The sequence below is a fragment of the Lolium rigidum genome, chromosome 7 (genome assembly GCF_022539505.1).
Source record: "Lolium rigidum isolate FL_2022 chromosome 7, APGP_CSIRO_Lrig_0.1, whole genome shotgun sequence".
In the NCBI taxonomy this organism is placed as follows: Eukaryota; Viridiplantae; Streptophyta; class Magnoliopsida; order Poales; family Poaceae; genus Lolium; species Lolium rigidum.
Genome location: NC_061514.1, coordinates 65151529 through 65164641, shown reverse-complemented (window position 1 = coordinate 65164641; position 13113 = coordinate 65151529). Strand labels below are relative to the sequence as shown.

At 49.7% G+C, this 13113-nt stretch overlaps 1 protein-coding gene across 1 annotated transcript; it reads left to right on the top strand.

Annotated features, from left to right (window-relative positions):
• Positions 1-598: 598 nt before the first annotated feature.
• On the top strand, positions 599-4075 carry LOC124671462 (probable inactive leucine-rich repeat receptor kinase XIAO). The gene has a single exon (XM_047207830.1). It carries the CDS (start codon positions 599-601, stop codon positions 4073-4075), a length of 3477 nt encoding a protein of 1158 aa, XP_047063786.1.
• The last annotated feature ends 9038 nt before the right edge of the window (positions 4076-13113 follow it).

Below are 13113 nucleotides of genomic sequence, written 5' to 3'. Positions count from 1 at the left end.
ACCAACCGTGCTGACGAGAAAATAGCAGGCAACAACAGAGTAGATTGACCACGCCCAGCGGGCGAGCAGTTGAGGCTGTCCGTCGGCGGCGCCGTCGCTATGTGGCTAGCTGGAGCGTCGGTGATTCCGCGAGGGACGGCGTAGACACGGGTTCACGTGGCAGGATCAACGCAACAGATAAAGGTGTCGCGCGGCCATGGACGACGGGGGTCCGGGGGAGAGCGGCGAGCGCCGGCATCTGCAGCACAGCGAGGCGTCGAGAGGAAAGTTGGAGAAGTGAACAAGGATTAGGCGATAGGGATTTGCTAATTAGAATTGCTGGCCAGGCTTTGAGATTCGTTTGTGCCAGGTGTCGGACGCGCGACTTGGTCCAGCCATGGAGGGTACGACCCAGGGTCGTATATGATTTTCTTCCGCCCCAAACCGCTCCTTCCTTTTCTTCTCCCCCCTCCCCTCCCTCCTCTGCAAACGCAAACGCACACTCTCTTCTCCCACTCCCTCTCTCGCTCTCTCCCATGAACGCCTAAATGCCAAAGCAATCAACCCGATGATCACACGCCCGCCACACAAAGCGGGCCGCCGCTCCCCGCCTCCCGCCATGCCGCCGCCACGGCTGCTCTTCCTGCTCGCCATGGTGGCGTGCGCCGCCGCGGCCACAACGCCGCCCCCCGCGTCCCCGCCCGTGGCACGCACCGCGGAGGTGCAGGCCGAGATCGACGCGCTCCTCGCCTTCCGCGCGGCCCTGAGCGACCCCTACGCCGCCATGTCCGGCTGGGACGCCGCCTCGCGCTCCGCGCCCTGCTCCTGGCGCGGCGTCGCCTGCTCGCCCGCCACCAACCGCGTCGTCGAGCTGCAGCTCCCGCGCCTCCGCCTCGCCGGCACCATCTCCCCAACCCTCTCCCGCCTCCCCTCCCTCCAAAAACTCAGCCTCCGCTCCAACGCCCTCACCGGCGCCATCCCGCCCGCCCTCTCCACCATCCCCGCCCTCCGCACCATCTTCCTCCAAAACAACGCGCTCTCCGGCCCCATCCCGCCGTCCTTCCTCGCCAACCTCACCGCCCTCGACACCTTCGACGCCTCCGCCAACCTCCTCTCCGGCCCCATCCCGCCCACCCTCCCACACGGGCTCAAGCACCTCGACCTCTCCTCCAACGCCTTCTCCGGCGCCATCCCCGCAACCCTCCCCACCTCCGCGCCGGGGCTCCAGCGCCTCAACCTCAACGCCAACCGCCTCCGCGGCACCGTCCCGGCCTCCCTCGCCGCCCTGCAGGACCTGCATTACCTCTGGCTCGACGACAACCTCCTCGAGGGCACCATCCCCTCCGCGCTCGCCAACTGCTCCGCCCTGCTCCACCTCAGCCTGCAGGGCAACGCGCTCCGCGGCATCCTCCCCGCCGCCGTCGCCGCCATCCCCTCCCTCCAGATCCTCGCCGTCTCCCGCAACCTGCTCTCCGGCGCCATCCCCGCCGCCGCCTTCGGCGGCGCCAACCTGAACTCCTCGCTCCGCATCCTGCAGCTCGGCGCCAACCAGTTCTCCATGGTCGACGTCCCAGTCACCCTCGGCAAAGATCTCCAAGTCGTCGACCTCGGAGGCAACAGGCTAGCCGGCCCGTTCCCGGCATGGCTCGTCGAGGCGCAGGGCCTCACCGTGCTCAACCTCTCCGGCAACGCCTTCACCGGCGACCTCCCCGCATCGGTCGGGCAGCTCACTTCCCTCCAGGAGCTGCGGCTTGGAGGCAATGCTCTGACCGGCGAAATCCCCACAGAGATCGCCCGATGCGGTGCCCTCCAGGTGCTTGCTCTCGAGGACAACCGCTTCTCCGGCGAGGTCCCCGCGGCTCTCGGCGGCCTCCCGCGGCTCCGGGAGGTCTATCTCGGTGGCAACTCCTTCGCCGGCCAGATTCCGGCAGCGTTGGGGAACCTCTCGTGGCTGGAGACGCTGTCAATGCCCAACAACCGGCTCACCGGTGGCCTGCCCGACGAGCTCTTCCTGCTGGGCAACCTCACAGTCCTGGACCTCTCTGACAACAGGCTCGCCGGCGACATTCCTGCTGCCGTTGGCAGCCTGCCTGCTCTGCAGAGTTTGAACTTGAGCGGCAATGCGTTCTCGGGCCGCGTTCCGGCCACCATTGGCAGCCTGCTGAACCTGCGGGTTCTTGATTTCTCTGGTCTGAAGAACCTGTCGGGCGCTCTGCCGTCAGAGCTTTTCGGTTTGCCGCAGCTGCAGCATGTGTCTCTCGCCGATAACTTGTTCTCCGGTGATGTTCCAGAAGGGTTCAGCAGTCTGTGGAGTCTGCGGCACCTCAACATCTCGGTCAACTCTTTCTCGGGGTCGATCCCGGCGACATATGGGTACATGGCGTCGCTGCAGGTGCTCTCGGCCTCCCACAACCGGATCTCTGGGGAGGTGCCTGCAGAGCTCGCCAATTGTTCGAACCTCACCGTGCTTGACCTCAGTGACAACCGTCTGACTGGCCCAGTTCCAAGTGACCTCTCGCGGCTGGGTGAATTGGAGGAGCTTGACCTCAGCCACAATCAGATGTCTGGCAAGATACCACCAGAGATTTCCAACTGCTCGTCGCTTGCCACTCTGAAGCTTGATGACAACCATCTTGGCGGCGAGATACCGGCCTCTCTTGCCAACCTGTCGAAGCTGCAGACACTTGATCTGTCGTCCAACAACATTACAGGCAGCATCCCTGTTCCATTGGCTCAGATTCCAGGCCTTGTGTCATTCAATGTGTCGCACAATGACCTTACCGGCGAGATACCGGCAGTGCTTGGCTCCCGCTTTGGCACCCCTTCAGCATTTGCTTCCAACCCTGATCTGTGTGGTCCGCCATTGGAGAGCGAATGCAGTGAGTACAGGCAGCACCGGAAGCGACAGAGGCTGCAGCGCCTGGCTCTTGTGATAGGTGCAGTGGCTGCTGCTTCGCTGCTGCTTGTGTTGTTGTGCTGCTGCTGTGTGTTCGGCTTGCTGCGGTGGAGGCGCAAGTTTGTTGAGCGGCGTGATGGTGTCAAGAAGAGGCGACGCAGCCCTGGACGAGGCAGCGGGTCAAGCGGCACAAGCACCGACAGCCAGACAAAGCTGATCATGTTCAATTCCAGGATCACCTATGCGGACACGGTTGAGGCGACACGGCAGTTTGATGAGGAAAATGTGCTTAGCCGTGGTCGCCATGGTCTCATGTTCAAGGCTTGTTACAGTGAAGGAACGGTGCTGGCAATCTTGCGGCTTCCTTCTACCTCAGCCGATGGTGCCGTGGTGGTTGAGGAGGGCTCGTTCAGGAAAGAGGCTGAAAATCTAGGCAGGGTGAAGCATAGAAACCTCACTGTCCTGCGTGGCTACTACGCTGGGCCGCCACCGGATGTTCGTCTGCTGGTATACGACTACATGCCCAACGGCAACCTCGCCACATTGCTCCAAGAAGCGTCTCACCAAGATGGCCACATCCTCAACTGGCCGATGAGGCACCTCATCGCCCTTGGTGTCTCCCGCGGCCTTGCATTCCTCCACCAGTCCGGGGTCATCCATGGAGATGTCAAGCCACAGAACATTCTTTTCGATGCTGATTTCGAGCCACACTTGTCTGATTTTGGGCTGGAGCCAATGGTGGTGACAGCGGGTGCCGCCGCAGCCGCCGCCGCTGCATCTACATCAGCTACAACACCGGTTGGTTCGCTCGGCTATGTCGCCCCAGATGCGGCGACTGCTGGGCAGGCTACAAGGGAAGGTGATGTCTACAGCTTTGGCATTGTGCTACTGGAACTGCTCACCGGCCGGCGCCCCGGCATGTTCGCCGGTGAAGATGAAGACATTGTGAAGTGGGTGAAGAGGCAGCTACAGCGCGGGGCAGTGACCGAGCTGCTCGAGCCGGGTCTGCTGGAGCTCGACCCGGAGTCGTCAGAGTGGGAGGAGTTCCTGCTGGGCATCAAGGTCGGCCTTCTCTGCACCGCCTCCGACCCACTTGACCGTCCGGCGATGGGCGACGTGGTGTTCATGCTCGAGGGCTGCCGCGTCGGCCCGGACATCCCCTCCTCCGCCGACCCAACAACCCAGGCATCACCGGCGTAGTCTCCGGCATCCCTCAGCCGGCATTGTCAGTCCAGTAGCTTGTACCATTTTTTATGTAATTCTTTTCTTAGTTCTTCAGATTAGTGTTTGGCGCCTCAGCCGCATGTGCCCGCCAAGTCAAGTGGAAGAAGTAGCCGTTGGCGTTTCTAATCTCGTGGTTAGGGTGGTGCTTGGCACGGCTTGATGCTCCTGCCATGGCCACGTTGCCGAGGTTAGTGGGCGCGCATGTGGGGTTCCTACCTCAACGGCTACTGATGTTCTTGGCTACTCTGTACTCAATCTTGTGTACTCTGTAGGAAATTGATTCGTGGAGGGGCCTGCTTGGCTTCTTGGGATCTTGTCTTTAATATCCATTTTTAACCATGCCTGCTAGATCTTTGCAATGCTGTGATGCGCTGTATATTTTATCTGCATTTTGCCATCTCGATTGGTTCAGGAGGATCGAGGGGAAATTATGAGATGGTTCGTGACCGTTAACTTGTTCTCTTGCTCTGCACAAAATGATTACAAGTCCAGTTCTTGTATTCTGTGTATAAATTTTCCCTGGATAATGAGAAGGGGACCCCTGCTTATCCCTTGTCTTGCTGGATGGATACACTATCTGTTGTGCACTTTGTTTCTGTTGGGCACTTGGAGGAAGAAATGATTTGGAAGAGTGTATGGACATGAATGGTGGCCACCACTGGTGTACGTTTATTTGGAAATTAGCGGGGAGATCTTGGTACAATGGTACTCCACCATTGTACTTGGCTTGAGCACCTAAAGCTCTAGCAATACTGTCAGATGTGCACTGTTGTTCCATCATTAGGACCTGCATCATATCAGTTAATGAACTATGAGAACATAAATGTGCATTGCTGTACATGGCATTTGTGGCCAGGACAGCCAATTTTGCAAGAGTTGAATGTGCCATCAAGGTGGGCTAAAAAGTTGGCAACGGTTTCCTGAACTGCGAATTAGCATTTGCTTGTTCATCTGCGGTGTAAATTCTCATCAGTTAACTGTGCATCCTGCATTTCCCATTTGAGACGTGCCATTGTACAGACTGAATCTACATGACATTAACTGAAGACCGCCATGATCACTCATGACTCATGCATCGTCGTTCATCCATGCCACACGAGCACTGTTCATGGTCAAGGAAAGTTGCACAAACTCGCACGCACCACGATTCCTCATCTTTCGAGCTCTGACCTTCCCTTGTCCTCGAGCCAGTAGATTTACCTGCCTGGCTGCAACTCGAGACACCATAGATGATTTTTTAAGCTTCACCGCTACTTGTCTTGGAAGTCTGAACCTGAGCGAGACCGTGAGCAGAGGGAGTGGGTGAATGCAACAAACCTAGAGCGTCTTGTCAACCAGATGGCGCCCTAGCTAGTACTCGCTTGTAAGTAGCTGTTCGGCCGGATCTTGACCTATGCATTCCTGAACCAGTAGCATGTGGCATCCATGAACAAGCCCAGACGAGCAACGTGCAGTGACTGTTGGGCATTTGCATATATCACCGTGTAGGTGTAGGCAGCTCTGGCATATCTACAAAGTGCCGTAAATTTTGCTGCCAGGATTCAGGCAAAGGCTGGACGCTGAATTATTGGGGAGCCGCAGCCACCGGCGCGGGCAATCAGTTCGGAGCAGCGTCTGGTGCTAGGAGTAAATTTTTGCTGGACGAAGCCATGGCTGACCGGAGCCATGTTTGCCTCTCTGCAGGATAGGGCGCTGGCTTTTTCTGCATGATTGCCACAGCCCTACACGATCCTGTATAGGAGCTACAGAATGCAGATGCCGTTGCGTTTCTCCATGTGCTATGTTGTCAGTTCGTCACGGTTTTTTACCCTTTTTTCTATCGTCCCAAGTTGGGATCAATTCGAGTGATAGTTTGAATCAATATAGTTCAAACTTGTCATGTTTCAACATGTAACAATTCAATAACATTACAAATCCATATTTTAATTTTAAATTCAATTTCAAACGTAAAGTATGGCCAAATTCATGAGCAAAACATAGAACATCGTCCATATAGCTCCAACACAAAGAGCATCATGCGTCGCCGACAGCCAAGCAACTCCCTCCCAAGTTTGCGTTAGTCCATTGCATCCCTGATGCCAAGATCTCCGCTCTCCTTTCTTCTTCTTCTTCTTCTTCTTCTTCTTCTTCTTCTTCTTCTTCTTCTTCTTCTTCTTCTTCTTCTTCTTCTTCTTTGAATTAAGGGTTTCCCCTGATTTCCATTATTAGAGAAATCATAGAACTACACATTTTCCGCCTTACACAACAACCACCTCAAACAGAGAAAATAAAAAGTGATTTTCGAGCTAGCTAAGACTGCGGCAGAGAAAAAGTAACACACAAAGTCTAACGAGCCTTTTAAAGACCACTACATCATTCATGAGCTCTCTTACTTCAAGATACTGCCAGTACTCGCCCCAAAACAAGGAACTTCCACCAAACCTCAGCATCGATATAAACTTTGCTTCTTTATTTCTTCATTTTCCTATCCACATTTGTCTCATCCTTCCAGTTAAGAATTCAAGTTGCGCACCTCTTTCTATCCTTGAAGACTTCAGAAGTGACTTGCTTCAGCAGCTTTGTGCCCCGTTGTAGCTCCCATTTTACGCCCTCCTTCACCCTTCACCTGCAGGTTACTCCAGAAATCAATCCAATAACAAGCTTAAAAGGGAACTATAGATGGCAGACCAAGTTTGCTAGAAGCATGCCATGTTCCTGGCTTTTCATATACTCCACAAAACTATAAACACACCCACCGTGATGATTCGTTTTTTTATTCCTAGTGAATTGTTCGAGCCAAATGAGGAAACAATCATCTACACTGTTAAATTGGCAACTCACTCCAAGAGCACATCTAACCACATTCCACATATACCGAGCCAAAGGACACGTAAAAGGTAAATGATCAATGTTTTCATTCTTCCCACAGAACAAACATTGTGGATCCCTCCTCTATGATTAAGTACATCTTTGGTTAGTATGTTATTTTTGAACACCAACCAAATGAATGTCTTAATTCTCAGGGAATCTTCATTTCCACAAAAATTTATGTGGGATAGTGTCATAGTATTGTAGAGCCAGATAAAAATACTTCATTGTAAATTTTCCTGAATCACAGACAGTATAAACTCTCACGTTCCTCCAAAAAGGAAACATTCACCCAAAGCTTCTTAATATCTACCCAAAGCTTTTTCCTAGCACCAACCATAGATCTTCTAAATTTCATGTTGTCTAGACCATCATCAAACGCTTTCCTCACCGATATGTTTGCGTTCAGGCTGATCGAAAAAATTCTAGGGAAGCTAGCTGAGAGAGTGCAATCTCCTAGCCAATTATCCTTCCAAAAATTTACACCAGGACCATTACCTATTTGGAATTTGCAACAACTCAGGAATAAAGACTTAACTTCCGCCAGCCCTTGCTAGAAATGGAAATCACCATTTCTGTAAGTGACGTCCCCTAGGCTTTTTTTCCTAATAATAACCCACCACAAGCCTGAGCTATTGAATAGTTTCTAGAGCCATTATTACAACAAATTAATATCGATAATATATATATATTCAAAACCCCAAGGTCACCCTGACCCTTAGGCAAACAGAGAGTCAGCCAACCCACCAAATGATACTTGTTCTTAGAAGGATCATCTCCTCACAGAAAGGTAGAACTAAGAGTAACAAGCATGTACAAAAGAAAGCCAGAGATGGATGAATTAATTAAAATTTTCTTGCCCCCGCTATTGACATATTATTCGGTAGCTAACCACCAAATTTCTTTTCAACGTTCCCAATGGGGCCATTCCAATCACAATTCATGATTCTTTTCGTATCTATGGGAATTACTACATATTTCATCGGCAATTCATTACTTTGACAGGTAAAAATATCTTCAAACAATTCCCGCATTTCTTTTTACCTCACCAAACAAGAAACTTCACTTTTATGAAAATTTATTTTAAGGCTAGATAGCATTTCAAAGAGACATAGAATGAATTTGAGGTTTCTAGCTTGAGTAAGATCATTTTGTATTATGCCCATTTCAAAGAGACATATAATTAGGGAGACTGACGCAAGGTCCTTGGCTACAACAACGGAAGACCCGACGGCCCAAGGGGGCATGCCGATAAAACCATGGGAGGGTGATCGCTCCCAAGTGTAGGAGATCAATTGTAGTACTTTTCAATAGGAAAGGTTGTCGAACCCACGAGGAGCTGAAGGTATTGGTTAGCAAATTTGGAAAGTAAACAATAATAATAAAGCAGTAGTTTTGTTGTTTTCTGTGTATAGTTTGCAATAAAGTAAATTGCAGAAAGTAAATTGCAGTATGTAAATGCCCTCAACGAGAGAAAGCCCAATTCTCTATGCATCAAGGGGACAAGCTCAAGCGTGTGTGCTTATATGAGACAAATGTTCCCGAGGGCGGCATGAATTTACTAGCATCAGAGTTCTACACGACATGGTAAATATTTTGTCATGTTTCATTCAATTAGGGGCGGAGCCTAAATTAGGTGCAGCCATAGATATGAGCAAACACACCCCTTATGATGGATCCTAGAGCTATTTTCATGAGACAGTATAGGAATCATTAAGACATAAATATGCCACTATAGCAATAACATCATTGGTCCCCGACATGAACCCCTTTAATGCAACTCATATTATTGGAAAACAGTTTATGTTAGTCTGTCCCTTCTAAAACACATTCATTACATTAAAGTGCAGCTCTATGAGCCCATATAGGTGAAGTAATATGCAGTCAACATTTGCATAAAACCATCATAGAACAACATAAAAGATAGAAACTTGTCCAAATACTCGTTGCACATCATATAGAATCATAGCTAGATCATCCTATGCCCTCATGAACGTGGGAAACTACTCACAAGTGTCAAACATGATATGGACCAGAGGCATAATGATTACAACACAATCTGAATATATAATCTCTCCACCAAATATAGATAAAGTACCAATCAAAAACATGTAACTAGCCTCAAAACGATATCCGGGGTTCAGTTCAACACAAACTATGAGGAGGATAAAGTCGATCTCGTAGATGGAGATGGTGATGATGATGGTGCTGATGGAGATATTGATGGAAATGCCTCCCTCCAAGCCAAGGAGGGGTTGCGATGACGATGGCGTCGATTTCTGCTTCACTGGATGCACCAGTGCGGTAGGATCTGCCCTCTCCCGGAGTAGGAGAGGACTATCGCCTCCGCCGCCGCCTCACTAAATCTCGGGAAAAATATGGCTTCGGTTTTTTAGGTGAAATGGAGGCTCTGGTATAAAACGGGGCCTAACGCAAATGGACCAAGGTGGCGCGCCCAGAGACATGTAGGGCGTGCCACATGGTGACGTTTGGCCCTCGTGGCTCCCCTCGCGTGTTTCTTTCGTTCACGGTGGTTCTCCGGGTGAAAAACTGATCATGTGTTTTTACCTCGATTTTTAGGTGTCCAGAAAGCCCTCAAACAATTAAAAAATGAAAAATGAGGTTTTCTGTCTCTCAGGAATTAAATACCAATGAGGGGGGACTTTGTAGGAAAGTCCCGAAAATCAACTAAAAATGCATAGATAATAGTGTATGATGGCATATATCAATGTAAACTAAAGATATATGTAGCAATAATGATGATGTAAAATGCACGTATCAGAGGGGTGGAAGGCGGGGAAGGGCCGTAACCTCTCCCCTGCCCTTTCTTTCTTTCTTTCTTTTTTTCTCCTAAACAACACTATGTGCCGCTAATGGGTGGACCCTTGTAAAGATCAAACCAGATGTTGCCGAGATGGTGGTCGTTGCTTCACACGAATGAAGACATGACAAGGGATGAGCTTCACTACGCATCCCCACCGTGACCATTTTGGAGTTCGCCACCGGCCAAACTATCCCCTAAGAGTCTTACAATATATGTAATTTTTTAATAAATTGTGAAAGCTAGAAGTTGAAATTAAGACCTTTGTCTCTGGTACCATGTCAAGCTCCATGCACTAGCCAACACAACTAAAATTTCTAGCTGATGGAAAAAAAGCTAGGCAATTCGCATATACAATTCAGAAAGAGGAGTGTCCTACCTCGAGCGGCGACATCAAAGGAGCGCTGTAGCGGTGTTGGATGGAACTTTTCACACCTCGAATCACCACCATATCCAAGAGGAAGGCAAAATCACGCCACATATCAAAAGCCATTGTCAGTAACGCGTAGTTTAGCTACACCAATAGAGAATGCGACACGTAGCTACCAGGCTCAAGAAGTGCCTCGACATTCGATCTTCCAAAGCACGGTGCCGCATATCAGTTCATATTTCGTGTGATATTTATTGTGTAAAATCTTTCTTTTGGAGTAGGAGTTTGTATAAAATTAGATTTGAGAAAGTGAGAAACTTGTGGGGTCTGCAAAACACTCCTGAGGATCTAATGCACATACTCATTGAGTGCTCTCATGCTCAGTTGTTCTAGGATACGGCAGAGGAAATTTTATGTCTAAAATTACCGCGCCTACATCCACAAACATGGGCTAAAGATATTATGTGTGAGAGTTTGATCACGGAGGAGGATAGACCGAACATCATCACAATCATGTACTCAATTTGGCTACCTCGGAATAAATGGACTCATGGAGAGAGCGAGTTTAATTTAATCCAACCTCGTCAAGTGAGTATGTAAGGGACACTCTTCTATCCTTGCAGGTGCCCCCGGTCTTGCAGAAGACTCCCAAGATTCGGTCTATTGAATTAATTAAAATTTTCCTGCCCCGTTATTTATATATTCTTTCGTATCTAACCACCAAGTTTTTTTTCAACTTTCTCAATGGGGCCATTCCAATCACAATTCATGATTCTTTTCTTATCTATGGGAATTATTACATATTTCATAGACAATTTCATTACTTTGACAGGTAAACATATCTTCAAACGATTCTCGTATTTCTTTCTGCCTCACCTTACAAGAAACTTCACTTATGTTAAAATTTATTTCAAGGCCGGATAGCATTTCAAAGAGTTAGAGAATGAATTTGAGGTTTCTAGCTTGAGTAACATCATTTTTTATAAGGAGGATCGTGGTCCACAATTTGTTCACCAAGTCCTCCTAATCTTCCATTATGCGATCTCATTTCTAATGGGAGGGGGCACAGGGCCGAGTAACAAAGTGGGACCACCATAGGGACCATGCCAACACATGGTTTGCCTGACAAGGGCTTGGATGCAGAGACTGACACAAGGTCCTTGGCTACAACAGCGAAAGACCCGACAGCCGAAGGGGCATGCCGATAAAACAGTGGGAGGGGCGGAAGGTGGGGAAGGGCCGTAAACTCCCCCCCCTTTCTTTCTTTTTCCAAAACAACACTATGTGCTGGTAACGGGTTGACCCTCGTAGAGATCAAACCAGATGTTGCCGAGATGGTGGTCGCTGCTTCACGCGAATGAAGACATGACAAGGGATGAGCTTCACTACGCATCCCCATTGTGACCATTTTGGAGTTTTCCACCGCCTAAGAGTGTTGTAGTATATGTAATTTTTAAATAAATTGTGAAAGCTAGAACTTGAACTTAAGATCTTAGTCTCTGGTACCACATCAAGCTCCATGAACTAGCCAACACAACTAAAAATCCGAGCCGATGGAAAAAGCTAGGCAATTCGCATATACAATTCGAGAAAGAGGAGTGTCCTAAATCGAGCGGCGACATCAAAGGAGGGAATCATGATGGAGTGTTGTTGGATGGAACTTTTCACACCTCGGATCACCACCATATCCAAGAGGAAGGCAAACTCATGCGACATATCAAAAGCAGTTGCCAGTAAGGCATAGTTTAGCTACGCCGATGGAGAATGCGACATGTAGCTACCAGGCTCACGAAGTGCCTCCGATCATTCAAAGTACGGTGCTGCATATCGGTTCATATTCTGGGTGATATTTATTGTGTAAAATCTTGCTTTTGGAGTAGGAGTTTGTATAAGATAAATTTGAGAAATTGGGAACACATTTCCATAGAACGGAGAAATAACTCTCTTTCGGTGCCATGTCAAAGATGATAACACTTGTGGGATTTGCAAAACTGCTTCTGAGGATCTAATGCACACACTGATTGAGCGCTCTCATGCTTTGGGATACGGCCAAGGAAATTTTATGCCTGAAATTACCACCCCTACATCCGCAAACATGGGCTAAAGAGATTATGTGTGAGAGTTTGATCACGGAGGAGGATAAACGGAAGATCATGCCAATCATGTACTCGATTTGGTTATCTCGGAATAAATGGACTCATGGAGAGAGTGAGTTTAATCCAAGCTCTTCCATGGAGTATGTAAGGGATATGCTTTTGTCCTTGGAGCTGCCCTCGGTCTCGCGGAAGACTCGCAAGAGTCGTTTAGAGTGCAAATGGTAGAGGCCAGTGATGGAATTATCAAAATCAATTCGGATGGTGCCTTGGCTGCCTAGGATGGAGTTACGAGAGGAGTCGTCAGCCGAGAGAGTAATTGATACGGGGCGACTTTCGGTCTTCACCGCATCATGTGCTTCATCGCCAAGACGGCACGCAAAGGTGAATCTTCTCCTTTATGCGTGCCTACAATCGCCTATTTGGAACGATATACTACTTCATACTCCGTCATATCTTGATGATAGGAACTCGACGACAAGTACGGAGGGAAGAGAGGATGCCATGGAGACCCGAGGACGCAAGGCCGATGTCACGGAGGCATGGAAGAGAAGAAGGAAGAGGAGGAGCTGGACGCTCCAGGCCGGCACTGCCGCTGCACCATGGCCGGCACTGCCGCCCCCTCCGGCACTGCCGCTGCACCAAGGCCGGCACTGCCGCCCCAGCCACCAGCTCGACGCCCGCGCCGGCACTGCCGCCCGTGAAGGCCGACACTGCCGCCCCAACAAGTCAACATCTAATCTGGGCCATTCGTCTGCCCTGGCTGTTTGTACCCAATTACCAAACTACCCCTCCTTAGTGGTTCCCTATAAATAGGCACCCACCCCCACCTTCATTAGGTTAGAGATGAATTGAGAGAACTTGGCTTATGCTTCCACCATCC

What these genes read in the sequence shown, in the direction of transcription:
- LOC124671462 (XM_047207830.1), top strand. Translation starts at nt 599, where the DNA reads ATGCCGCCGCCACGGCTGCTCTTCCTGCTCGCCATGGTGGCGTGCGCC.